The sequence below is a fragment of the Strix aluco genome, chromosome 20, assembly GCF_031877795.1.
Source record: "Strix aluco isolate bStrAlu1 chromosome 20, bStrAlu1.hap1, whole genome shotgun sequence".
NCBI lineage: Eukaryota > Metazoa > Chordata > Aves > Strigiformes > Strigidae > Strix > Strix aluco.
This window is the reverse complement of record NC_133950.1, coordinates 6,434,182-6,462,058: the sequence shown is the minus strand read 5'-3', so window position 1 is coordinate 6,462,058 and position 27,877 is coordinate 6,434,182. Positions and strand designations below refer to the sequence as shown.

The window sequence follows — 27,877 nt, the reverse complement described above, 5'->3', positions numbered from 1 at the left end:
CCCCCCCAAGCTGCGGTAGAGGGGCCAAGACATGGGCAGAGGTCTCCCCGGGGTGCAAGCACAGCCCTGGCAGGAGGGCACCGTCCCCTGGCACCAGTGGGGTGGCCCCATGTCCCCCAAGGCTGATGCCACACCGAGATGAGCACTTCTGGGGATGCTCTGACTTTGTGTAGGTCCTACTGCAACACCGGTCGAGCCCCCAGTGGCAGCTGTGTTTACCTCCACGCCTGTGTGGGCAGAAATACCTGCGATTCCCTATTTGAGCCCTTTCCCAGCCTTTAGGTATCCTCTGGGGACTCAGTGCTGGGGCTTGACCCGTGTACCCCCCTCCGCCCTCTGCTCTGCCCTCAGACTTGAACTGAGCCCGGTCCTCCCTGGGAAAGCTCTTCTTTTTTGGGGTTTTATGTGAATTTTTTTTCTCCAAGATAGCTAGCAAGCAGCTAAATCACTCTTTTAGGGTTGATCGATGTGTATGTATATGTATGTATCTATAGATAGATACATATGTATGTTCTGGTTTTAATTTCCAGCATAATCCTTAGGGCATTTCTGGGGTTTTTTGGCCACCCCTGCATGTAGCTGCCCATGGTGTCATCCAGGCAGAAAAAAATAAGGATTTGGGGTTTTCCTTGGGATTCCCAGGGGATCTGGGCTCTTAGAGGAAAAATCACCCCATAAGACCAAGGCAGGGCAGGATCTGGCCCTGAGCGGGTCTGCAGAGCCCCTGTACCCCCAGGCTGGTTTTGTAATGAATTAATGTCTATTTTTTAGCGAAATGGATGTGGTCAGAGCAGCCCTTGGAGAGGGTGCAGCACCTCGGAGGTGGGTGCTCTGCACCCTGCAAACCCTGGGGGGGACCCTCCAGCTGCACCCACCAGCACCCACACGGAACCTGCACCCTGTGCCCCCGGGATGGGTCTGACCAAACCCCCCGCTCCATCCCTGAGCATCTCAGCCTGCAGTGCCCCTGGCTGTGTTTATGTGTAGGACCTACCTAAAGTGCCCATGTCAAATTTATTTATTTTTGACTTTTGTTGTACGAAGACCCACGTTTTGGGGGGGGGAAATCACTAATGCCCCTGGCGAGTTACTCAGGTCTAGAGCCTCCCCAAGCGCTTGCAAAGCCACTGAGCCCGGATCCTGAAAGGAGCCTGGGAGGGACTGGGGGGGGACTGGCAATGGGCCTGACCCTGATGCTGCCCTTTTTGGGGAAGGGGGGTGGGATTTTAAAGAGGATTTCTGTGTCTGGCTGCATCTGCTCGTAGACGTGTCCCAGGCAAGCTGACAGGCCAGGTCGCAGCCGCACTGGAAGCTGTGACCCCCTCCCGAGCTGGGGTGCACAGGGAGCATGCAGCCCTATTTATCCCAAATGCAATAGCCAGGAGCAAAAATGACATTTTTTTTCGGTATCTCCTATTTTGTAATGACCAGCAGAGCCATTTGAATGGTATTTTGTACTAAGATAATCGCCTATTTTTGAACAAAATAAATGCAGTTGGTTGGCTCGTGGGTTTTTCTTCCTTTTTGAAGCCGTTTCTAGGGCGAGTTTTGGCGTCGCCACACCAGGATCTCTCCCTTGGAGGCATTTGGGGTTTGGTGAGAATATCTCCCCAAGCCCTTCCCTTGCCTGCCTGGCCCCCGAGCGAGCGGCACGGCACAGCCCCGGTTGCACTAGGGATGGAGATCGCTTTTATTTAGTCACTCGAGTGCTTTAGTACAGAAGAACAGATATACAGAGATGATACATGTTTGTGCTTCAACACTTTCAAACATTTAGATTCCAGTAATTTCAAGGTAAACAAGTTCCAAGACAGACTAGATTATTTTTTTTTTAAGTTTTCCTTTTTGATAAATTATTTTTTATATAAATAACTGTAACAGAAAAAAAAAATAATAATGTCCAACATACAAGATCCTGAAGCATTTGCATTGCTAAACCGAGAAGGAACTCAAATGGGGTGGGTGGACCAAGGAGGAACCAACAAATATCAGTGCAATGATACAGCCTTTGCCCTAAAAATATATATTTAACTTTATGGGCAAGGAACAGACGGGGAGGGAAGGGGGGGGCTAACCACCAACGAGGCAAGAAAGAGATTTTGGGGAAGGAAAAGGGGGTCACAGCCTTCAGGGGGCGAGAACAAAACAATGGACCCCAAAATATTGCAGTGCATCTAATGGCAGGGGAGGGTGGAGCAATCCTTGGGTGTCAAATAAAAAAAAAAAAATTAAAATCAAGAGGTTTGTTTAAATCACTATACACCAAGCTTGTAAGAACGTCACAAGACACAGTCATTAATATACACAGAGTCCGGATGGGGGGGCCCGGAGGGTGGGGGGCCTCGGGGCGACGGCACGCTCAGAAACGCTTCACCACGGGACGACACGAGCAGAGCCGGGCACGGGGGCACCGAGCTTCCGTGGGGATGGGGGAGAGATACATATATATATATATATATATAAAAAAAATAAAATTTTATTTTATATATATATATATATGCATTTCAAGGGATACCCAGAGAAGGGGAGGCCGGGCTGCAGCAGGGCAGAGGAGCAGCTGTGCAAGCAAACAGGCCCCATCTCCAGGTTTTGACCATTTTGGTCCCTTTTCACATGGGAATTGCTGCAGTGTGAAGCATCCCGGGTGCCCACACACCCCTCCCACGCCCCCTTCTCCAAACCCTGTGCCAGATGTTGGCGTGCACATCTGGCAGGAGCACCCACCACCCTGAAAAGACAAGGGACAGGAGATGGTGGCGGGGACCCCCCGGCCGAGAGCGAGCAGAAGCTGGAGCGATGGTCGGTGTGTCCGTCCCTCCGTCCATCCACACAGGACCCCAACAAGGAGTGAAACTTTGGGAAAAAGGGGGGTTTTTTCTGTTGTTTTTTGTCATAATCATTCGCTAGCAATGAGCAGATGGATTACTCAGCAATGAGCTCCTGGGTGCTTCGGATAGCTGCAGCTACAAATATATAGATTTTTTTTTTTCTTTTCCTCTTTTAAACACAATGCATTGGTTTCCTTAATATATTTTTTTCGGCTGTTGTCCCCTCCCTGTGGATAAAATGAGATGGGGGAGGCGGCGGGAGGGGAGGGGGGTTCAACACAAGAACAAAGAGAAGCTGGGCCGGGCCGGGGCTGGGTGCAGGATCGCACCCCGGGCCGGGCGCCCGGCAGGAAGGTGAATTCGGCATCGAGTCGGTGGCGGCGTTTCCTTTTAACTGCTGCTTTCTTCCTCTGTTTTATTGAGTTTCTTCAGCGTGTCCAGCAGTTTCTGTGGGGTGAGGATGTGTGTGGACCCTGTGGGGGCAGAGGAAAAGCAGGGGGGAGCATCAGCGATGGCTTCGGGACCCCCCCCACTGAACCCCGGCCGCCGGCCCCGCTGTCCCCAGCCCTCCCCGGCGAGGCCTTACCTGGCGGCGACGGCCCCGCGCGCCGGTGGAAATGCTTGCGCGAAAATGTACGTCTATGGACGGGGCGGGGGGAAGGTTGTGGGGGCGCGGATAACGGGAAAGGAACGGAAAAGGAGAAATGAAGGAGATGTATGGAGCTGGGTGGGATGAGGCGGGGGCCAGGAGGTGCAGCAGGGTCACTCCTGACCCCTTTTGGGGATGCAGGAGGCACTGGCCAAAAGGCCACCGGGTTGCACGGGGCGGGAGGTGCGGGCAGGCAGCAGGCAGGGACCTTCTGCAGGTCCCCAGGCTCTTCCCCTGCCTGCACGGAGCGTGGCTGGGTCAAAGGGGTGGGTGGGAGCGGAGGAGGAAAAGGGCTCTCGCCTTCTGCTGCCCCTTGCTCGGCGGTTCCCCGGCACGGTGCCAGCGGCAGCTCCCCCCCATGCTGCCCGCAGCCCAGCCCCTGCCCTCCCCACTGCCCGGGCCCTGCGTGGCCCAACACCGGGCAGCGGTGGCTCAGGGGGACGCCGTGACGGGTCCCACCGGCAAAACCACCGGCAGCTAAACCCTGGCACGGGGTTTGGGGCTCTGCGACGTCCAGGGGCTCCTGCCTGTCCGAGGGCACCAAGCGCCTCAAGAGCAAACCTGAGCTTCCCCATCAACTCGGGATTTCAGCCCCATCGTACCCCGGAGCTGGGGGGCGTCACGGCAGCACCCGGCCTTCGCCGTGGGAGATGAGAAGGGCTGGAGCCAGGACCAGCGCTGGGGTCTGCACCGCGTGCCTGCCACTGCCCGCTCTCCCCCGGGCACCGAACCCCCAGCCCCGCTCCAGCCGCCTGCTGCGGGCAGCACCCCGGGGTGCTCCGGCGCCCTGCCCGGCCCCGGGACGTCTCTGCCGGGCAGGCAGGACCCTGACACGCCACCCCCGGCCCCTCTGGCCCCGGCGAGGGGGAACTCATGGCATGAAGGGCCGGGCACGTCTGGCCGAGAGACATGGCAGAGGGATGATGGAGGCGGCACTGGATGCTTTTCCACCTGGTAGGAGGAACTGCAAGCATTTTCTTATTAGAGAACCAAACGGAAATGAAACCCAAAATAATAATTAAAGAAAGGAGGAACAGAAGAATCAAAGAAAACCCTTCGGGGAGGAAGAGTTTCTTTTTCATTAGTAAGCTGCCTTTACTTGGTTTCTTTGGCTCACTCCATTGCTGGAGCCTGATCCTCAAATGATACCCTAGTAGAGTCCCTGAAGTCGGGGTGCCTCAGGTCCATGAGAAATTTGGTGGGAGTGAGAATGTGAGTAGAACCTGCGGGAGAACAGAGCGGGGCTGACGGCTGCGCCAAGATCCCCCCCACCCCCATTTTTTCGGGGCGAGGAAGGACGCGGTTGCCACCCGGAGCATCGTAGGCGCATGCACGGGACGGTCCCCGGATGAGATGGGCAAGAGGCAGGATGGAGCTGGGCGGTGGTGGTGGCTCTGGTGGCAGGGGGACACGGCCGGGGGCTGTGGGAGGTGATGGAGAGGGGGCTGCTGCTCCCAGGGAAATACAAGGAGCAGATGAGATGCCAGCAAGAGGCTCTACCAGGCACCCCAGGCAAGAATCCAGGGACCAGATGAGACGATGAGGGGCTGCTGCCCCTGCCCTACAAGGTGTGTATCCAGCTGTGCTTCCTCAGAATTTTAGGGGACCTAAAAGCTCCCTGCTAACATCTAGCAAGCTTCCACTGTGTCCTCCAGGCCTGCCCCACGGCTCCTCCGGGAGCACAGCCGGGGTGCTGAGGCTGAGCACGCAATGCGCGTCCTGTCGCACAGATGCAAGGCAGGAAAACGCATCTCCTGGTGCGTTGCACGTGCAACAGGACACGCAGCACCGGCGCAACAGGAAAACGCATCTCCTGTTGCCTGCACAGTGCGCGCCGTGGTTGGCGTGCGGCGTTACACACTGCTTTACTCCGTTTTTACTCCCTGTAATGACCCCGAGGATGTGCGTGCAACAGCAGCAATTGAACAAAACCAGCCAGAGAGAGGAAAACTGGGAGCAAAACCAGGGATGGGTTGAAGGACGTATCCTGCTCCTGGGGATGGGGGGACACAGGGGGGACAGCGGGCGGCAGGAGAAGACTTTTCCGCAGAGCTCCTGCTCCCGCAGGCATCTGGAGCCGGGAATTTGCGGGGTGGCGGAGGGAGCGTGGGATGAGCAGCCAGCGCGACGGGGCGCAGGGTCCGGCCCCGGCTCCCACTCACCTATTAGCACTTCCCACTTGCCGCTGGCTTGTGTCACCTCGTAGGCGCAGCGCATCTCGTTCATGCTGACGCCGCCCAGGATGAAGATGATGAGGCGGGGGCCGCTTCGGTACTCGCCGGGGGCCTTGTTCTTGTGCCAGTGGCCATAGCGGGCACTGGAGAGAGGAAGAGGAGGATGAAGGATGGGCACGAGGCAACGCTGAGTTCACATCGTATCTAAATCAGACATTAATTAGCTCCCAAATTCCTGCTAGAGCAGGTAAAGTCCAGCTTTCCAGCCACGAGTGCTGCTTGCTGTTACAGGCAGGGAAACCGAGGCACGGGATGCCCGAATGACGGCAGAGCAGCTCACAGACCTGCTCATGGATTCGGCCCCTGCGGGCAGGTGAGGGATGGACACTAACGGCGATATACACAGAATCCCAGAATCATTCAGGTTGGAAAAGACCCTTGGGATCATCGAGTCCAACCCTCAGCCCAACTCTACAAAGTTCTCCCCTACACCACATCCCCCAACATCTTATCTAAACGACCCTTAAACACACCCAGGGATGGGGATTCCACCCCCTCCCTGGGCAGCCTATTCCACTCTCTGACCACTCTTTATGGGAAACATTTTTTCCTAATGTCCAGTCTGAACCTCCCCTGTTGCAGTTTAAAGCCGTTCCCTCTTGTTCTGTCACTAATCCCCTGTGAGAAGAGACCAGCACCAACCTCTCTACAACGTCCTTTCAGGGAGCTGTAGAGAGTGATGAGGTCTCCCCTCAGCCTTCTCCTCCTCACACTGAACAGTCCCAGCTCCTTCACACCAATGTACAGGGGAGGGAGGGGGCGCAGGGCACCCACCTGACGGCAGTGGTGCTGAAGGAGGCAGAGGAGCGGGTGGAGATGTACGGGTAGTGCTTGGTGTCCAGCTTGTCATCGATGGCGTCCTGTGGGCAGAGAGTACGGGGGAGGGTCAGCAAGGAGCCAGGCACGGCCCCCGGCCCTACAACCCCTCTGTAGGGCTGTGCCCAGGAGGAGTGGCTCAACTTTGTCAGGATTCATTTGCATATATTTGCATAGCCTTGCTTTTTGGAACAATTTGGCTGTGTTCCTGTAATAGGGTGCACTTAGGGGGAGGAGGGCACTTGGTGGCACAGGGGGGGCTGCAGCACAGGGGTACACGGTGAGGCTCGAGCTTGGGGGTGTCTGTGAGGTAGGGTATCACAGAATCATCCAGGTTGGAAAAGCCCTTGAAGCTCCTCCAGTCCCACCATGAACCTCACCCTGACCGTTCCCAACTCCACCAGATCCCTCAGCGCTGGGTCAACCCGACTCTTCAACCCCTCCAGGGATGGGGACTCCCCCCCTGCCCTGGGCAGCCCATTCCAACGCCCAACAACCCCTTCTGCAAAGAAATCCTTCCTAAGAGCCAGCCTTCAGGTAACGGGGGGCCAAGGCAGGGTCCTCTCCTGGGAAGCTCAGGGGCATGAGTTGAGCTGGAGGCTTCACGCCTGCAATCCACCCCTGGGGTACGGGACCTGCTCTTGCTTCCATCAGTGGTGGAGGGTTGTTGCCATCTATGCTGCCCTGTGCAGTTCCCTCTGGTCCTGGGGATGAGGTTTAGGGGTACCCTGGCTGCGAAGCCACCCCAAAAGGGTTTGCATGGACTGTGGTAGAGGAAGGCAAGAGCTGTGCGCTTCTGGAAATCGAGGGAGCCGCAGCCCTGCTTGTCCTCGGTGCCTGGCAGCAGAGGTGGCACTGAACTGCAGTGATCCCCTCCCCAAAATGTGGCTCCAGGGTCTCTCTGTCTGTCTGAGCAGGTGGGAAATGTCTGTGCTGGGGAGCAGGTTTGGTGCCCAGGACCCCCGGCTCTGGGCAAACCCCAGGACCTTGTTCCCATTTGAGGGGCGGTCACGAGGGAGCGGATCAGGAGGAGGGCACTGCCTAGAAAAAAATCACTTTTTGGCTCTGCCCGGTGCTAGCCGAGCACAGAGCTCACGGGGCAGCTCCCATGGGTACAGGCAGGGCTGTCCCTGTGGGCAGGGGTGAACCGTGTCCCCTGGCTCAGCCGGGACATAGGCAATGCTGTGACAAGGCCACCCAGCCGAGCCTGCTGTGGCACATGGTGCAGAACAAGGAGCAACCAGTTTGTTACCACGTTTTTGTATTGTGGGGATGTCACGCAAGCCAGGCCGGGGCTGTGCATCCCACTCCGGGCCAGCATGCAGGTGGGGGCCACAAAAACCTCCCAAAACCTCCCAACTTTGTTGCAACTGCGGGCAGTGAGCGGCCTGGAGGGCATGTGCTGGGGAGAGGTGTCAGGGTTTGGGCTGGGAGCACCCAGGTCTCCACAGGTCCCTTCCTGAGCGATGCTGAGGTCCCTGCTCTCTCCCCTGTCCCTGTCTTTGCTGGCTCACCTCCATGATGTCCTTAATTACGGGGGTCCATCGGGAGAGCTGGTAGGTCTGCTCGCTGATCCGCTCCTTCCGCTCCGGCTTGCTCCGGCGACGCAGGGTGGACTGGGCAGAAAGAGCACAGGGACACCCTGAGACGTGGGGGCTCCGGCGGTGGGATCGGGGCCACCCCAGAGGGGTGCTGGGGTCACCCCGGGGGGTACGCGGTTCCCACAGCAGAGTGGGTGCCACGGTCCTTCCAAGGGGTGAGGAGGGCGGCGGGGAGCGGGCGGTGGACACTCACGTCTGTGATGATGGGCACCCCGAGGTGGGCCATGTTGGTGATGATCTCGCTGTCCTCTGCCGGGATCTGAGCATGCTGGATCAGCTTGTTCAGGTTCTCCTCAGTGATACCTGGAAATGCAACAGGCAAATGGTGTCCTCCTGAGAAATGTCTCCCGGTGGGGACACAGCCCCTCCACTGCCCCCTTAGGACACCTGGCCTGGTGGTGGTCAGGAAGACAGAGCTGAGCTTTTCCATCTGGCTTATCTCGGCCCAACCCTGAGTTGTTTGCCACCCAGAGCTGCCTGCACGCCTTGCCCAACCCTGCCCAGGTGCCCTTCTCACCATTCTTCAGGAAGATGTAGAGCAAGATGATACGGATCTTGTCATAGGTGCTGACATTCCCATCCAGCAGGATAGGGACGATGGCCCTCATGGGGTCCTTGATCTTCTCACCTTCAGCATCAGTGCCCATGGCCAGGTCCTGCAGAGAACACACATGCTTGTCACCCCTCACAGAATCACAGAATCATCCAGGTTGGAAAAGCCCTTGAAGCTCCTCCAGTCCAACCATGAACCTCACCCTGACTGTTCCCAACTCCACCAGATCCCTCAGTGCTGGGTCAACCCGACTCTTCAACCCCTCCAGGGATGGGGACTCCCCCCCTGCCCTGGGCAGCCCATTCCAACGCCCAACAACCCCTTCTGCAAAGAAATCCTTCCTAAGAGCCAGCCTGACCCTGCCCTGGCGCAGCTTGAGGCCATTCCCTCTTGTCCTGGCGCTGGTTCCTTGGCTCAAGAGACTCATCCCCCCTCTCTGCACCCTCCTTTCAGGGAGTTGCAGAGGGCCATGAGGTCTCCCCTCAGCCTCCTCTTCTCCAGACTAAACCCCCCCAGTTCCCTCAGCCGCTCCCCATCAGACCTGTGCTCCAGACCCTGCACCAGCTCCGTTGCCCTTCTCTGGACACACTCGAGTCATTCAATGGCCTTTTTGGAGGGAGGGGCCCAAAACTGAACCCACTCATCGAGGGGCGGCCTCACCAGTGCCGAGTACAGGGGTGAGATCCCTTCCCTGTCCCTCCTGGCCACGCTAGTGCTGATACTCCCCTCAACCCGTGGCTCAGTGCAGAGCTGTGGGGCAGGAGCTGCCAGCCCCAGTTGTCCCCATGAGGGTGTTGGGGGGGAGGTGGGGCTGGGGGAGCCGGTACCTGTTCGACTCTGCAGAGCTTGTCCACCGTGCCCTGGTAGTGCTTCATGCAGTCCTCAGCCAGGTGCAGGTGGGTTGAGTACTGGGGAGACAGAAGCGGTGCAGCCACCCTTGTGGTGCTGGCAGCAGCCGAAGGTCCCCGTGCCACCACCCTGGCCTCATCCCCTGCACACGGCCAGGGACTCTCCAGGGAGAGCTGCCGTCACCCGCTCCCCGGGGGGGCCCAGCACCAGCGCTCTGCACAGACATTGCCCCCCTCCTCGTACCTTGCTGAGCTCCTTCTGGTACTGCGGCATCTTCTTCAGCATCTGGGACAGGTCTCTCATGGTGGTCTGCAAGGGAAAGGGACGTGGTCACTCACCCTCTGGGACTTGGGGACCATGAGCAGAGGGGAGATGACCCTCCCAAGGACTTCTGTCCCCACGCGAGCCCCTCGCAGGCCTCTGGTGACGCCTGCCGTGGCATTGCCGGGTCTCCTCTGCTGCAGCTGAGGGGCAGGGAGAGGGTCTGCAGCTCTGCACACTGGAATGGTGGGGGGAGAAACCCCCCAAGGACCCTCCTGCGGAACCCCCGTGAGCTTGGCTGAGGCTGAGATGGTGCTTTCAGCTTCTGACCACTTTTACATCCTATTTTCATTGGCGTCCCCTCACTGCCACCAACCTGGGGGCTTGGGAAGGGAATTGGCTGGGGACAGAGGCAGCTGCTGCAGGGTGGGCAGGGACCCCGTGCTGGGGGCAAACCAATCCCCATGGTGCGGTGCCCTCCCAAGGCATCCCATGTCCCCAGGGCTGGGCGTAGGGCCAGCACCCCACAGCCATCTCCCCCCAGAGCACCCTTAGCCCTTTGCAGAGGTCCCCATCGAGTGTCCCCAGGACACTCCACCATGTGCCAGCCCACAGTTGAGCCCCCCGGGTGCCCGTCCCCAGCTTGGCAGATGCAGTCGGGTCACCTTATCGCCTGTGTTCATCCTCTTGCTCGAAGAAAACTCCTTCAGGGACCGGGTCACCTCCCTGGGGAGAGGAGAAGGGCGCAGCCGTCAGCGGGGAGGGGACCCTAGCAGCAGGGTGGGTGGCAATGCTGAGCCAGTGTCCCACCCAGCTGGCAAACCGCCCGCAGGGACACTCACTGGGACACCTCGGCGATGTGTTTGTGGCGCAAGGTGACCCACAGATCGTCGTCCTCATCCAGGAGAACCTCCTTAATCCGGGCTTCCCCGATGCCGCTTGTCTCATACCTGGGAAGAGGGCAGGGAGCGTCACAGTCAGGATGGGGCTGGGCAGGGTATGCAGTCCCCTCGCTGCCGGGGAGGATGTGGGGAGATGGGGGGACATAGGGGCTCTTCTTGGCTCTTATTTCAAGCTGGTTTTGCATCTCGCCTTCTTGTACCCCTTCAGCTGCTAAATGGTGGGAAGGGATAAAGGGCTGAAGGCTAGAAAAGCCCCTTTTGCATCAACCCTGCCCATCATGCTTGCCAGACCGCAGGCAGGAATGGTTTTGCCCAGTGACTTGTGATGGATGGAGGGATGCTGAGGCTCAGACCCCATGGCTGAGCTTCCAACTCCCGCTCAAGGGCTGGACTCGTTTGTGGGGCTGTGGTCGTGGGGCCAGCAGTGCTGCACTCACTTGTAGACATCATTCTCGATGGGCAGCAGGTCGTAGCTCATTGCCTGGAAGGTCAGCTCGTGCAGCACCGGGGAAGCAGGGTCGAAGCCGCGGTCCAGGATGAGGAGCTGGGAGCGAGCCTTGTCCGGACCCTGCAGAGCCAGGGGGAGGTGTCAGCAGCGGGTCCGGGGGCTCCTCCAGCCCCACAGGCGGTCGGAGGAAGCCGGTGCCATTTCGGGGTCCCTGTTTGGGGTCTGCAACTGCCGCGTGGCAGAGCTCAAGCAGGATTTTAGGAGTGAAGCATCACCCGAGCATCCTCCCCCGGGGCTGCCGGCACCGTCCCTGCTCACCTCACCCATGGTGGGGTCGTCAGCCTTGTAGGCGTCCAGCTTGTCCTGGATGAGCTGCGCCAGCATGGCGTTGTCCTTGTAATCCCTGGAGGAGGCAGGAGGAGAGGTCAGCTCCCCGGGGCGGGCAGCTCTCGCCATGGGATGGGGAGGAGCTGCTGGTTTCCCTGTGCAACGTCCTTGGCTCGTGGGAGAGGAAAGCCCTGCGCAGGTTTTGTTGCCCCTTTCCACCTCTCCTCAGGGTGCTCTGCTTTGCCTTGGTCTATCCTACATGAGGTGCCACCCCTGCCCCGCTCTCCAGAGCATCAAGTCTGAGCCTGTTTTTACACTGAGCACGAATGTCTGTCCTGTCTGTCCGTCCCACCATCGCTGCTGGGGGAGAGGGCGGGTCCAGGGGGGGGGGACCGACCGCGCTGCCCTTACCCCCTGTACCGCACGGCTGGGTACTCCTTCAGCGTGGCACACAGCGTGGCGATCTGCTCGGCCAGGCGCTCCAGGATCGGGTTCTTCATCTGGGCCTTGTGGGGGCTGTAAAAGCTTTGGAAGGAGTCGGCCGAATCCAGGGAGTAAACCTGGGAGGTGCAGCAGGAGGGAGGTTAGAGGGGATGCGCTGCAGGGGATGTCCGGAGGACAGCAGCCCCGCAGGACACCCCAGAGGGTTTGGAAACCAGATTTAACCCCAGATGAAGGCCCCCAGCTGAGCCCAGGACCAGACAGCTGGAGCTCAGTGATGCTCGGGGGCATCCCTTGGGCTTTCAGCTGCCAGCTCTGGACCCTGACACCTTCCCCAGCTCCAGCTCTGCAGCACAGTCCCGACCCATGTGTAGCCCCCCCAGGGTGAGCAGGGGAGGCAGGAGACCCCCTGCCCACAGCAGTCACCTGCTCCCAGGCAGGGAATCAGAGACCCAGGGACAAGTAGGGACATGCTGCTCCCTGGCCGTGCCACCAGTGAAGACCAGAAGCCAATTTAGCTGCATGTGGGGATGCCAAGAGGTCATCTTCCGCCTGTCTGTCTCCCTAGAAATGCTGAGGCTTGAGGGGTTAACGGCACCAAGCGGGTCTGGCACCATCTGTCCCTCCCTGTCCTCCTCGTCCCCATGTCCCCAGGACAGGCAGATGGCCTGGGCCAGCTCCCCAGTGCCCTTGGCTGGGGGCTGTGCTGGGGAGGGGGGGCACAGAGCTGGCCAATGCGGCTGCCGGCACGGGGCCAAGGCACCGCGCCCGCTAAATCCCCCACGGCGGATCAGCCCCGAGAAGTAATCGAAAGAGACAGGGAGGAAGAGCCGAGCAGGGGGCGAGGAGCCGGCCAGGGGAGAGGGGTGTGAGGCTGTTACACAAACTCTGATGGGCTGGAGAAGGACCCGGTGCGTTCCCTGGCTGTCCCATCCCCTGGACCACCCCAGCAGGGACAGTCCCCAGCCCGGCCTCACCTGGGACTCAGAGGGGAGGAAGGCAATGTTGATCTCCGTCAGGGTTTTGATGACCTTGGCAGCACGGGATTTCACCAGCTCGTTGAAGAGGGCGTCGGGACAGGCTGCAAGGGGAGGAGGAGGAGGAGGGTAGTGCTCAGCATCCCTCCACCCCTGCTTGCTTGCATGTGTTGCAGTGACAGGGCCTTTCCCTCCCTTGTTTCTTTCTTGGAGGAGGGCTGGCTGCCTGCAGCACCTGCCCTGGGGCGCAGGAATCTGGCCATCCCTTTGATGGAAACGACCTGTCTGCACCCGCAGCCACCCTGGGCCACGGGCAGGATAGGGCTGTCACCCCACAGTTTGCTCTTTCTCCTTCTCTCTTGCCCAGGAGGTGCCAGTGGGGAGCTGGGGGCCCGGGGTGCCTGGGCAATGGGGTGGGAGCTGCGACCCCCGGGTACTCACAGTCAGTGAAGAAGACGTGGGCAGCTCTGTACTTGGAGGTGGGGGGATCCTTGAAGTCGTTGATGAGGGAGTGGATGGACTGCAAGAGAGAAGGGACCAGCTGGGCTGGGCAGGGTGGCACCGCGGGCATCTCAGGAGGGTCACCCAGGGTGCTCCCTCCTGGCACGGGGGAGCTCTGCCTCTCTGCTCCACCACCCTGGCAGCACCGTTGGCCTCGCTGGAGCCAAGACGCTTCCCACGGGCACGGCTGCCCGTCCCAGCATGGGCACCCCCCTCACCGCCCCCCAGCCCACGGCCATGCCCCCACACCCCACACTGTGTATTCACCTTCTCCGAAGGGGTGATAAGATAAACGGCCTCCAGGCTGGGCAGCGGCTCCCGGCGCTTGTTGATGTCTTCCACAACTAGGGGGGGGGAAAGCAGAGGCCATGGCAGGGATGGGTGTGGGCAGGGGCGCTCGGCTACATGGGGTTGTTGGATGTCCCACGGCAGCACAGGACCAGCCCTGCCAAACCCCTCCGTGTCCAAAACATCCCTAATCACTCGCCCCTGCCCACCCAGGAGCTGGGCTTCCTTCTTTCCAAGGGCTGCAGGGAGCTATTTATAGGGCTGACATAAAATAACGCCTGGTCTCCTCCTCGGACTGAGGTACTGCCAGGAGATAAGGTGTTTGGGCTCCTCCAGCCCCAGCAGCCAAGGAGGAAAGCTGTGAAACATCAGCCTGGCAACTGCAAAGTTGGCCACGAGCGATGGGAGGTAGCGTGTCTCCATCCCAAGTGGGATGGGGCTGGGTGGGGGCCGTGCTGCCACCTCGACTGGCTCATGCCAGCCTGGAGATGCCTTTGTGGGTCTCCTGGTACAGAGGGAGGTTTTGCCCTTCCTACAGCGAGGTTTGCAACCTGGTACTCACTTGTTATTCCCTCCGTCATGATGTCAGTCATCTTGCAGCAGGAGGAGAGCATGCGCATGCTGAGCTGGTCCACCACCAGCACCTGGGGAGAGGGGCTGTGAGCTGGGGGCACGGCAGGCAGCCGGGGAGCTGCCCTTCCCCACCCCTCCACCACCCTTGGGGGCTCCCTGCCTGCACCTACCCCCTTCCCTGCTTCCTCCTCCCCACTCTCATCCCTGATCCCCCCCAGTGTTTGGTGCTCACCTTCCATTCGCCCTTCTTCTTCACTTTCCGGATCACATCGTGCATAATCTCTGCAAGAGAGGGAGCACGGAGGGCTGTGAGCACCCTAAGCCCCACCCTGCAGCACCCTGGGGCCCGTCGGCAGCAGTGGGGTCTCTGCTGGGGGCACCGAAACCCCCATCCATGTGTGGGACCATGGCCAGCCTGATCCCCTAGTGCCTTTCCTGGGGACGCGGGGAGGAGATGGGGGGTGGTTTTGGGGTGCTCAGGGAGGGGTGGTCACCCCCCAGCCCTGTTTTTCTCTCGTGCTTGGCACTAACAGACAGAGCCCACGCTGGTGGGGAGCCACAGGTTGTTTGAGGGTCAGGGAGTCCCTCTGGGGAGCCTGGGGGCCACCCCACATTGTCTCGTCCCTAATCCGAAGCGCTGGGAAAACAACAGTGGCTTAAGAGCTCCTTTTAGAAACAAGAATCAAGCGGCCTGAGCCTGTTCCTTGTAATCCCCCACAATCTCATTTCGCCTCCTGCAGATGCTGGGCTTACACAACAGCCGGGACAACAGCACCTGTGGGTCCTCCCGCACCCCAGGGACCCCTTGGGGCTGGGACCACCCCACACCCATATTCCCAGCACAGACACCCCACTTCTGCCCCATGCCAGCCTGCAGGGCTGCTGCCCGCGGGGTGCACGTTAAGGCCATGCGAGGAGGTGGCCCCAGCAGTGGGACGGGGATGTCACCTTTTGGGGCTGGGTTGCAGGAAGTGGGTTTCAAATAGGTACTGGCCCTCCTGCCAGACACACGTGCTGCCTCAACATCTGTGTTGGGGGCCATGAGGTGTCCCCAGAACCTTGAACGTCCCCTTTTTACCCTGGTGAATGAACCACCACCCCTCACAGAGCAGGGACATGCCAAGGAACTGCCTGGCTGAGCCCGGGGGAAAGAGTCTGCGTCCGTGAGCAGCTGCACCACGTCCTCTGCGTGGTGCTTCTCCCTGCTCTGACCCTCTGGTCCCCAGGAGAGGGATGGGAATGCCCAATGAAAACCCAGTTAAGTAATGTTTTTAAATTAGAAAACACATGAGGTGTGGGGAGCCCATTGTTGAGGATGTCACCCTGTCAGCCTCAGCCTTGGGACCCTTCCCCTGGGGGATTGACCCCAGGGGTGCTGGTCCCCCAGGTAAAGCTCAATTTGGGTTTATATGGGGCAGTTTGGGGCCTAAATTTGTCCCTTTTTTAGAATAAGGCTTGAGGGAGGTATGCAGAAGGACCTGCCCTGGGACCACACAGCCCTAGAAACTCCTGCTTTTGGGTGATGCTGGATTTGGGCAAAACACCCCATCTTCCCAGCCACCACCCCCTCTGGAGATCTGCACAGGAACGAGCGGCTTGGGGCCGACCAGGACCTTGCAGCAGCCCTGTGCCACATGGAGCATCCTCACCGGGAGCGCAGAGGGGCCCTGCCAGGCTTGGCTCAGCCCCAGCGTCCTGGGGTGATGCTCCCTGTGGCTCCCCCACTCCTCTGGGCTCATTCACTGAGCTACTGTCCAAACACTCCACCGGGATTTCACAGGCTGAGCGAGGCTGTAACACCCCCCGGGCTGCCCGCAGGGCTCAGGGCCGCAGCACCGGGGTGGGGACTGGTGCCAGCAGGGATAAAATGGGGGCCTGTGAGCATCGCTGGTCTGTCTACCCCGATGTAAAACCTGGAGGCAGCTGTTCCTACCACTGCACATCCACCTCCTCCCCAGCAATATCCACCTCGGGGAAGCCCCAGAAGGATCCTGGCCATGAACTTTGGGTCCTGCCTGCCCTTGGTCACATCCTTTAGCCTATCCATCAGTAAAGGGGGTGCAGGGCACCTCCAGGCCAGGGAAGTGGGTACAGATGGTCTGTACTGCTGAGCCCCTGAGCTGGGCACTGCTGGGGGTGCCAAAAGCTGCTGCCTGCACCCATGTGTGCTGCCCACAGGAATCAAGGTCACCCACGCAGCAAAAAAGTGAACGGGGAATTATCCTCGGTCTTAGGCAGGAGCTGGCAGCGAGAGCTGCCTGCATGTCCCCGGTCCTGCTCTCTGGTCCCTCACTGCAGGAGCGGGGCTGGGAAGGAGGGATGCCAGCGCATCCCTCCCCTTCCTTTCATTACTCACGTTTGGCTCCTTCCCAGGCTCAAGGATCCAGGAATAACAGTGCTGTTTACGAGGCAGCACGCACGCGCCCTCCATCCCACACCAACAACCTCCGTCACAACCGACAGGGAGTGAAGCCCTGCAGGGCCATGCCGGGGCACCACGTGCCAGGCGGCGATACCCGCCGGGAAGGGGTCAGGGTCCGGCTGCGAGCAGCCAGAAAGAAATCCTGCCCCTGGGATGAAAATACCACTTTGCTCCAGGGCCGGGAGGGGAAGGAAGGAAGGAAGGAGGCTGGGAACGAGCGTCCCGGGGACCAGGGGAAGGTGCCGGCGGTGCAGAGGTTCCCGCGGTGCTCCCGGCACCCTCCGTTTGCTGCGGCAAGCGTGGGATGGGGACCCGGGGCAGGGGAGCCCGAAAAGGGCTCCCTGAGGAGCTGCCTCCGCCAGCCCTGAGCTGCTCCTCACCAGGGCAGCCGCTGCAGGGGACATTTTGTCCTCAGAGCCTGGCTTTGTGGGGACTCTCCATTCTGCACGGGTGTGGGCTGAGCGGGATGCGTGCAATGGGGGGAGCGTCTGCCCAGCTGTGCACGTCCCGGTGCCAAAAGTGCTGTCATGTCCCCTGGCCTGATCCGAGCACCCTGATGGGCCTCCCAGAGCAGAAACTGGGCATCTCTGAGGGTGATTGCTCTGAGCTTTGTGGTTTTAGGGTGTCCATCCCCTGGTCAGAGATGGGCCCCCACTGGCACCAGGGGCCAGCCCTGCTCCCAGCCTGCTGCAGAGCTGAGGTGTGCCTTGCAGCCAGGCACAGCCCTTCCCTAAACCAGTGTCCTCGCTTGCCTTGACCATGGGTCAGACCCAGCTGCAAAGTTAAGCAGCCTCCAGGTCTGTTCTTCCACCAGCTGCCAGAGCCAGCTCAGAGCCCGGGCAGGGTGGGGAAAGAGGCAGATCCACAGAGAATCCTCCAAAGAGGGGCCCTGGCAAAGCGTGGGAGGGCACGAGACATAAACCCGACCAAAAGCTTGTGACTACAGTGTGCTGCTTGGAGGAGACGTGGCCATGACCTGCACCTCCCCGGTGTCCTTGCAGCAGCCATTAAACCCCCAGCTTAGGGAAGAGCGGTCTGTTAACGCTTGGGTGAACCAATAGGGCAATGCTAAATGCTGTGGGTGACCACAGCTGGCACGGAAAGGGGGAAGCTGTGGGAATTTTGAGGTCAAAAGGTACAGTCCAACAGGGTACAGCTGCTCCCTGGAGCTGTTCTGGCTAATGTGGCTGCTAGTGGTAGAGCTGAGGCTGTAAGACCAAAGTTCTGGCTAAGGCCAGAGCTGAGAAGACACCCGGACCTGTCCTCAGAGCAGGGCAATTTCTAGGCAGCTCTCTGGCAAGGGCATGTCTAATCAGGAGAAGGGATGCCAGCACATACGCTATCCAGGATGAGCAATACCAGGGAAGGCATCCTTGAGCCAATTCCGCACTCAGTTATAGGATCAGCAAGACACTCCCAGGGAAAATGGCAGCTCCTCTGCTCCCCGAGGTCCCCAAGTCAAGCCTGGACGCCTCCCAGGAAGCAGTGCTCTCACATCCCCACATCAGCAGGTCAGACGTTGCTGCCCATGTCCCCAAACAGTCTGGCCAGCCAGAGCTTTCGGGCTCTAACGTCAGTCAGTGACGCTCATAGTCAAGCTTTTCATCTTGGAGCTAAACCAGGTTTCGGAGGAAAAAATGCGTATGCGTATCTCATCCAGTGCCTTCAACACTTGGCTTGTCTGGACCTACCACATTGCATCTGTTTCCTTCAGGCTGGAAGAATTTTAATTACAATTTCTACTGAGAACAGACAATACAGACAGCTCTGGACTTATTCTCCAATGTGGAGACAACATCAGTGCCTACGGACAAGGAAGCACATCTCACCCACAAACGGAGGAGCTCCAGCGCTCTTGAGCAACATGGTCCTAAAAGTGCAATCATGCAGATGACATGCTTGAGAGCAATCACCTCCCTCAGCTCACCACCTGCAGTTAGGCTTGTTCTCAGGGTGAAGTGTGGCACGCAAATGACCCGCTGCAATATTTTCAAGCAGGGTCAGAAGCTGGTGACACGGTGGCCTAGTAGGACTCGAGCCCATACGTCACTCCAAGAGGCTTAGACCGTGCTATTTACACCAAGCTGGCCAGGCAGCCTTTCTCCAAGCCTGCCTTGCCTCACTTGCTCATGGCAAAAGCAACCAGCTCCATGTCTCCAAGTGGTTTTGGGGGAAGAGGGACCAACCCTGCCGTTGCTTGTGCCCACACCAACAAAACTGACCAAGTGCAGCCTGCACTGAGACAAACTGCCCCACGCCTGTTATCCTGCTTCAGAAAGAGCCTGAAACCTGATGAGCAGCCCTGACCTCCACCGGTCAGTGGAAGCAGTAAAACCTTGTCCTGGTCACCACCCCATCCTGGAGCACCAGGACGGGTGAGGGATGCTGCAGCCTGAGGATATTTCTGCTCTAGTGCTGACCCTTGGCCTGTGCCAGCAGCGATGGCCAAGCCCTTCCCTCCTGGAGCAATGGAGGAGGCCAAACTCTTGCTGCTCAGAAATGCTCCTTTGCTGCCACGTCCCAGGAGCTCACAGGCTGCACACCTTGGCCTGACGTGGTGAGGGAAGAGCGAGTTGGGTTATGGATGGGCAACAGGCTGTAGGAACTGCCCAAGGTCCTACAGGAGACAAGTGGTCTCGACCGTGGGCTTTTCCCTGTCACAGGCAGGGCTCAGTCCCTTCACTCTCCTCACGCGTCCTCCATTTTGGGATCTAAAATCCCGGAGCAGCTCTGGAGAGCCGGATCACAGAAATCCACACTGAGGTTTGCTCAGGACCCACTTCTCAAAAGCTGTCATGCTGCATCTCCAAGACAAACATGTTTGGCTTTGGGTTGGCTTGGCAACTGCTTTTTTGCTGATTCATTAACTAATTGCTTAAGACAGTGTGAATGTTACATAGATACAACCACGTGTAAATGTAGTGCAGCACAGATTTACCTCTGAACATCCTCAGTGGGGATCTCTAGGTGCCAGTGTACCACCCCCACGCAGTGCCCAATAAAACAGGCTCCATGGACCAGAGGGTGGCAGGAAGGCCATCGACCCCACTCAGGACGTAGAGAATAACTCTATTTACAGGAGGCAAAGCCTAACTGACGTCCTTCAGCGTGGCTAAGAGCCATCTCAGGGATGATTTGAGTCTGGAGACCACTGTGTCCATAAACCAAGCAAGTCTCAAACACCTCCCCTCCAGCAGTCCGTGTCCTGAACACCTCTTTTTCTCACTGGATTATTTCTGGTGTCCACCTGGAAGACCTCAGCCTTTCTGGAGGACACGTTCCTCGTGTAGAAACCTGCTGGTGGTGCAGCCCAGGTGCCATCCAGCTGCAATAAGTCCTGCATGGGCAGAACTCAGCTTCATCCCTTCCTAACCCAAGCCTGGATGAGGTGAACTTTGATATTTTCACATCCAGAGCAGCACCGCACGTCTCCCTCAGGGCCGCTGGTGAAACACGCCACACGTCAAAGCCACACCGAGCAGTATTTGTGCTACTCTGGGGAGCCACGCAGCGCTGCGTTGCTGCTGGGGCTCTAGCTTCAAGGATTAGTCATGGTAATCATAAACCTGTGATTAATTCCTCCTTTTCCTATTTGCACTGCTCTCATGAAGGATGTAAGTATTTATACCTGCCGGCCAAACCCACGGGAAACCTGCACAGCCTAGAGAGAAGGAGGACAGAGACCCGGAGATCTTGAACTCCTTAGACATTTTATAACACACCCAAAAGGAAATAAGGGAAATGAAATGCATGATCACACCCACAAACCGCTCTCATTAACTGCACCGGAGAAACAGGGTAAAATTCACAAGGATTTTCACTGTGGGATCACTCCTGGCACAGCTTCCTCAGGTCTGCACAAGGATCTGGGAGTTGAGCAGAGCTTGTTCACCTGGTAGAGTCAATGGATCACAGACCACGTCAGGTCCCTTTTGAAGGTGTCACCCTTCACTAACGCTTGCCCTCCTCCACCACGTTTCCATCCCCAGCGGAGATGTTGTACTCAGCTGCCGGCAGCTGTAGGTGCTGTCAGTGTGGCCAGCGTTGGTGGTGCTTCAGTGCCAAGAGGAGCCAAGAGCTTTGCTGCAGGAGGATGGCACACACGGGGTGTCACAGCGTCCCAGAGGGGAGGTGACTCTCTCCCAGGGGTAAGTCGCTCTCTCCTACACGTGTGGCTGTGACTTTCTGAGCTGGTTCTTCTCTGCCTTGAACCAAGAGGGAGCAAATCACCAACAAACTGGGGCTCTTCAGGCTCAGCTCAGTGGGAATCCAGGCCTAGGTGCCCACGAGGATGCTGGGGGCGGGATGGAGGGCAGCTGATGTGCAGCTGAACTGGTCCAACTCTGGGTGGTCTTTGCTGCTCTCTTAGTGGCACAAGGTCAAACCATCTGATGGGCTCCATAAATGACCCTACAACACACATGTTGACATATGTGTGTACACATTCATGCGTTTGTGTGTGTACATGGGCAGCGTGGAAGCTCACAAATTAATGCACCTCCAGCCTGATCTATTTTTGCACTCTCCAAAACACAAGAGCCAAATTCCTTCCCGCACCGTGAGTTGGTGGACGCAGCATCTGCTTCTCAGCGTGCAACCAAAAGCCATGTGACGATGATTCTCTTTTTAAATGTGTTGATTTTGTGGGAAGAGGGAGGGAATCTCTCCTGGGACATTTTTCTCAGAGGTGCAGGGGAATCAGACCCAGACCTTACTTTTATTTTTTTTAAGGGGGAAAGAGTCTAAGTCCTTTATGTCAGTGGCTTTTTCAACCTTCTTGCACATGCAGACACCGGTGGGTGGATGTAGATCTGCCAAAGTGAGGTCTGTCGTTCTTGGTAACCTTCCATGGTCATGTACAGGCAAGTATTCCTCAGCCCCTGGTGTAGACCGTGGTTTGGAGACTCAAATTACTCTGCAATGCGTGTGAAGGTGAGCCCTGAATTTTGCATATATTTTTTCAAGCTTTTCCAACTCAGAGCTGATGGAGGCGAGACAGACCCTGGTGCCAGGGCTAAAGTCTCCAGCAGAGGCTTTGCCAGACGCCCATTCCTGTACCCACACATCGGGCAGGCAGCACCGTGCCGCCCGCAGGACTCCCCGGAGTTGGGGTGGGCTGCCCAGGAAGCAACTGACTTCAGGGTCTGCTCCCACCCATGGGGGACAGGGTGCAGGGACCCGCTCCTCCTCACCCATCCTCTTCACCATCATGCTGAGATCACGGCAGGGCTGGAGGCTCTGCCCCTGTGCAGGCAGGAGGATGCAATGTGCATCCCTGCAACAGGAGCAGCCAGCCCTGCACCCTTCGCTGCCTCCTCTTCCTCTGTGTGGCAGAGACCTTGCCAGACCCAGCTCTGGGGCAGCACATGAGCCTCGTACCCTGGGCCCTGAGATGGGCTCGGAGCATCCTCAACAAGCAGCGTCTGGCCCTGGAAGTCTCCCTGTGCCCTCAGCAAAGGGGTGGTGGGACCTGTGAGGTGCCCCGAGCAGCCTGGGCGAGTCATGCACCAGCAACTCAGCAGCAGGTCCCCTGGCTGTGCCCCGAGGCTGGCAGTGGGCTGGCAGCCCTGCCCGTGCCTCCTCCCTGTCCCCAAAGGTGCAGCACAGGCAGCTTGGCATGAGCCTGGGTCCCCGAGTCATCACATCCCAGCGTGGGCCAGGCCGGCATGGACCCTCAAGAGGTACAGGTGGGGACGCTGAGTGACACGGTACGGCAGCGAGTGCTGTACATGGGTGCCAAGGGCCCATCAGACCTCGTCCGGGCAGGATTTAACTGTGGGGCTCCTCGGTGCGGCTCTGGCAGGCAGGCACCCGGGCACGGGTCAGCCCTGCGGGAGGCTGTGCAGGCAAGGATGCTCCGTGGGAGGATCGGCCGGTGTCCTGGGGGGAAAAGATGTTTTCTTGCTGTCCCTGGAAGGGAGCAGGGTGCTCCCTTATCCTGGGGCTGCTCTGCTTCTCCCATCTGGCCGTGACAGCAACATGAGCAAAAGGAAGCCCTCGGGGAGGTTTGTCTCCTCACGCAGGTGAAGGGGTTGGGGGTTTCAGACCCAGCACCGCTACCACCTTCGTACGCTCCGGCTACGTGTCCTGCCCCAGCCCGCTGTGGTGGCAGGCGCTGCACAGGTGTCAGCCCTGCAGCACGGCCCGTCTTGCCTTGCTGGGGATGGTTCCATGGAGTAAACCCAGCCTCCTCCTCCTCCTCCTCCCCACTGCAGGGTGCTGCAGGAGAGCGGGGACCAGGCTGGGCAGGGGATGCTCAGGGCAGGTTGCCCTGAGAAGACCAAAGGAGGCCCTGGGGCAAGAGAGGATGGGAGGAATGTCCACGTGGTGGGGGGGTAGATGAAGATTTTGGGGACGGGTGTCCTCAGAGGTGGCACCAGCTCTCACGTGTGGGTGAGATTTTTCTAACCAGCACCAGAGCAAAGCAACTGCTTCTCCAGTGGTTTTCCAGATGGCCACAAAGGGAACAGAAGACACACCAGGAGAACCTGGGCCTCAGGCATCACCTCCAGGGCCCAGCGCACTCAGCTCCAACCCCGGCCAGAGGAAAGCGAGTCCTGGAGGGACGCAGCCATCGCTGCTGGATACTGCAGGGAGGCGCGGGGTCAGCCTGCGCAGCACGCACCCCATGCCTCTGGGGGGGGTGACGATCCGGTTCTGTCCATCTTCTACAACACTCACCCACCCCATTCCCCCTGCCCACCTCCTCCCACCAATCCGGAGGCCTCCAAAACCCATCTTGTAATGGCACCAGCTGGTCAGAAGAATAATCCGGGTCTGGAGGGAAGCCAGGGCAGAATGCAGCTCTGGAGGGGGGGCCTGGCAGAGCGAGCCATGGCAACGCGGCAGCATCCTTCCCTCCCTCCTCAGGAGGGAGCCCAGCAGAGATACCCTGCCCCGGCGTCAGCCCCAGGCTTGGACCTCTTGCTCCTTATGAGCAAACATCTTCTCCTGCAGGTAAACCTTCAGGGAATCCCTGCCCAAGAGGAGGCTGGCGCAGTGAGGGAGAGCCGGGGAAATCTTCTGCTAGCCGCATTGGTGCCCAGCGAAGGGGGAGGGTTGGGTACCCTGCACACTGGTCCGAACTCTGGGGGAGCAGCTCCAGCACCTCATGGCAGGAATTGACCCACCAAGACCAGGCGCTTCCCCTGGCAGCCTGAGGAGCACCCCGAGCCCCGCAGGGTGCTCCTCCGAGGGCCCCGTCCCTCGCTCCTCTGCAGCATTTTGCCTGCACAAACCCTGCTCTCTCCTCCCAGACACCCACGCTTCCCCGATAGCCCCGCTACAGCACCGCTGCCCAGCTACCAGTTATTATTTTCAGTCTGGAATGATATTTTTCAGGGAAGAACAGAGCAGTTTGTCACTAAACCCTGAAGGGAAGGATTGAGCCAGATTTCCGTGATGCTGCCTTGAACCTGTGTGTGTGTGTGTGTGTGTGTGTGTGTGTGCGCTCTCTCCCAGCCTATTTCAGCGCAGAGACAATGAATGAAAATAAGGGACATGCAGTGGCGCTGGTCTCTGTCCCCTCTTAGCGAGGGTGCTGGATGAGCTGGATGCGGCCCTGCCTGGGGGTGTGTGGGTGGCTGGTCCAGCTTCCCCCCCCCTCCGCCTGTCTGGGCTGGGGGCTGCTGCTTTCCCCACCCCGGCTGCGAGAGGACCAGCCCCCCCAAAAAGAAAGCCCAAGAGCCAACCTCCCATCCTGCAGCAGAGAAACAACAGGGCATTTCCCTGCCTCTTCCCTTTCGTTTTGCAGCTGGCCGGGCTCGAACCCCCAATGCAGCACCCCAGGGTGCCGAGCAGGGAAGGGGGGGGGGGGGGGCACAGGGATGGCGCAGCCCCCCCCCCACCACCACCCCGGGGGTGGGTAACGTCTGGGAACAAAGCAGGGGCATCCATCCAGGGGGATCCCCCCCCCCATATCACCACCCACCCGATCACACCACCAGCCCCGGCCGCACCATCCGCAGCCTGCGCGGGAGGGTTTCGCTGCACAACGCAGCCGGAGCCACCCCACCCGCGGGGATTTCACCCACGTACACACACCGCCCCCCCCCCCCAACCTCCCACCAGATTACACACCAACCGCCCCCCGCTCCAAAAAAAAAAAAAAAAAAAAAAAAAAAGCGCCGGCCCTGGCTGGCCACAATGCCACGGAAATAAATCATGCGGGAGGAGCGGGGAGGGACGAGAAAGGCTTTTCATGGCTGCGGGGAGCCCGGGGGAACTTTCCACCGTTTCTGCTCTCGCTTTGGTTATTTTTTTTTTTTTAATGCGGAGTTTTTCGCTTTAATTTTGCTACGGGGAAGGGAACTGCCACTCCTCCCCTCCAGCCTCCGGCGTTTTGGAGAACACCCCCCACCCCCCCCCCCCCCCGCCATCAAGGCGTTGAAAATATCATCTTGCAACAGCCGGGGGAAGGAGGAAGCGAACCCGGGGCCGCTCCGGGCCCCCGCCGGCCCCTCCCCAGCCCGGCCGCCAGAAATAGCACGGCGGATCGGGACCCCAAAGGGGGCCCAAATGCCCTGGGGGGGGGTTGGGGAGGAGGGGGGGGGGCGGGCATGGTCACCCCGGCATCAGGGAAGCGAAGTCACGTCCGGGAAAATAAAAAAAAAAAATTAAAAAAATCACCATTAGAGCGGGATTTGCTGCAGACAAAGCCGAGAGGCGCCCGGCCTGTCACCGCGGCGGCGCTGGGGGGGCATTTCTGCACAGCCGGACCCCCTGTGACCCCCCCCGGCCCCCCTCCCCGGGCTCAGACCCCCCACGGGGGGCGATTGGGCTTTCCTGATTATGCTCTGATGGGGCGATCGCCCCGCGGCCATTCAGGAGCCAGAGGCGGAGATGGGGGGGGACACACGAGCGCCTGTCGCTCCTGTCTTTCCCCCCCTCCTTTTTTCACCGCCCCCCCTTTTCCTCCCCTCCCCTCACCACTGCAGAAAAATCCCAACAGCCTCAACAGCCCCCCTCCCTAAAAAAAAAAAAAAAACCAAAAAAACAACAAAATACGGAGGGAGACAGCAAGCCCCGACACCCCCCCCAGCGCACCGGGCCGGCTTGTCCCCACGTCCTGCCGGCTGCCCCACGGGGGTGTCCCGTCCCCGTCCCCCCCCGCCAGGCGCTGATGCCGCCCCGAGGGTCCGTATTGCGCATCCGCAGCATCCCCCCACCCGCGGAAAAGGGCAGCCGGAGTCTTGTCAGCTCCCCCCCCCCCCCCATCGCGGGGTGCGCAAGTAGCGCGGCCGGACGCGGATCTTACTTTCTCCCACCACAGCCTTGAGTCCGATGGGGGCCATGTCTCCGTGCCGGGGGGGTCCGCAGCGGCTGGGGAAGGATATTGGGGGGGGGGGGGCACCCACACGCACACACACAGCCGGGTGAGGCTGCGGGTGGCGGGCGCAGCGCCGGGCGGCGCAAGGATGCGGAGGGAGGGCCGGGGGGGGCCGGGAGCGGGCGGCGGGGGGGCGGGGGGGGGGGCAGCGGGCTCCGGCGGCCGCGGCGAGGCTCAGCTGACTGCGCGGAGGGACGGGCCGGGGGGGGGACGGACCGCGCGTCACTGCGCCCCGCCCCCGCCCCGCCCCGCGCCGCAGCGCAGCGCCCGCCCGCCGCCAGCACCCCCCCCCCGCACCCGGCATCGGTCTCCCCGCACCCGGCGTTGCCCCCCCACCCCCCCAGGAACCCCCCACCTCGCGCCCAGGAACCCCCCACCTCGCACCCAGCATCCCCCCCCCAGCATCATTGCATCCGGTATCGGCCCCCCACGCACCCATCGGCCCCCAAGCAGCCAGCATCCCCCCCCGCCTCACCCAGCATCGGGCCCCCCCCTAGGAACTCCACACCCCGCACCCCAGCATCTCTGCACCCAGCATCGGCCCCCAAGCAGCCAGCATCCCCCCCCTCACCCAGCACCGCCCCCACCCCTCACCCAGCATCTCCCCTCAGGCTGCCAGCATCCTTCCCCCCCCCCCCCTCCCCCCCGGAACCCCCCCTCGGCACCCAGCATTCCCCCCCCCCTGCACCCAGGACCCCCCCACCTAGCACCCAGCATCCCCCCCCTCCCAGCATCCCCCCGCCCCGCACCCAGAACCCCCCCCCGCACCCAGGAACACACACACACACACCCCCAGCACTCAGCATCGCCCCGCGCCCCCCAGGGCTCAGCTCTGCACCTCCAGGTTTATTTTGCCAGCGCTGAAGCAAAGCGCTGTCACCCCCCCGCCATGTAGGAAAGTTGCCCCCCCCCTGCCCCAAGAGCTGCAGCATCTACTTAGGGGGAGAGGCCCCCCCCGGGGCAGCCGAGGGGGCAGTGGGGAGGGGTCCCTATGGTGTCTCAGGCTTATCTTCCATCAAAATACCTTCCCCCCCCAAGCAGGGGATGCAAACACCCCCACACGACGGGCCCCCTCTGGCCTGGGGGCAAAGGCTGCGCACTCACCCAGCACCCGGGTGCCACTGCGGGGGGGGGTGGCCTGTCCCCCAGGCCGGGGTGTGGGGTCCTGTCCCCCAGCCGCTGCGGCTGGGCCCGGGCTGGCTCCCAGGGCTGTGCCGAGGGGATCGGGGTGTTTCTGTGCTCCCCCTGGGCAGGTGACGCCTGGGCAGGGTGTGATGGGGTGAAGACGGAAAAACAGGACAGGAGGTGGGAAACGGCCCGATGGTAGCGCGGAGCTGACAGCAGAGCGCTCCGGAGGCGCCTGTGCCTGCAGGTGTAGAGACACGGATATATACGTATGGCCGAAGAGATGCTCACCCCGTCGCTTAGGGGCGAGGCAGAACAGGGGTGCCTGGGGACACAGGACAGCAAAGGCCAGTCTGGAGGGACGGTGGGGTGACAGGGACGTGCTGCGGCTCGGCCGTGGGGGTTCCCAGCAGCGCCAGGTCAGGCAGACGTGCGTCTCGATCCTTTGCTTTAAAACCTGTTCTCTTCAAAGCTTCCTTAAAAATAAGCTGGAGTTGAGTTTGTCAGAGCCGCCGGACTCTCTGCCAACCACAGGCTATAAATACCAGCAGGCTATTTAAGAGCGAGGTATTTATATTGATTTACCATCTCCCCGTCAATCTTCCTGGTGAGGCCGAGCATCGCTTGTCTGTCGGCAAAAATACAGCACGTGTGGAGCTGCAGGTGAGCAGGGACCCGTCCGCTGGGTGTCCCCGCGGTGTCCCCCCTTTCCACCCTCAGGGACACTTGGCTCCCTGGCAGGTGGGTGGTTCTC

General features: G+C 60.0%; 1 protein-coding gene across 2 annotated transcripts; it reads right to left on the bottom strand.

Annotated features, from left to right (window-relative positions):
• Nucleotides 1-1,666: 1,666 nt before the first annotated feature.
• STXBP1 (syntaxin binding protein 1) lies at nt 1,667-26,089 on the bottom strand. Of its 2 annotated transcripts, XM_074846701.1 has the most exons (20): nt 25,927-26,089; nt 14,481-14,530; nt 14,238-14,319; nt 13,655-13,731; nt 13,328-13,406; nt 12,887-12,990; nt 11,880-12,028; nt 11,460-11,544; nt 11,131-11,261; nt 10,634-10,741; nt 10,457-10,517; nt 9,774-9,839; nt 9,509-9,589; nt 8,646-8,784; nt 8,322-8,431; nt 8,042-8,143; nt 6,486-6,571; nt 5,640-5,794; nt 4,577-4,700; nt 1,667-3,301 (listed from the first exon to the last, which is right to left on the bottom strand). In XM_074846701.1, exons 1-19 carry the CDS (start codon nt 25,961-25,963, stop codon nt 4,591-4,593), a joined length of 1,812 nt encoding a protein of 603 aa, XP_074702802.1. In that variant the 5' UTR covers nt 25,964-26,089; the 3' UTR covers nt 1,667-3,301; nt 4,577-4,590. The 2 variants fall into 2 exon arrangements, with proteins under 2 accessions (XP_074702802.1, XP_074702803.1); XM_074846702.1 differs by lacking the exon at nt 4,577-4,700.
• Nucleotides 26,090-27,877: the final 1,788 nt, after the last annotated feature.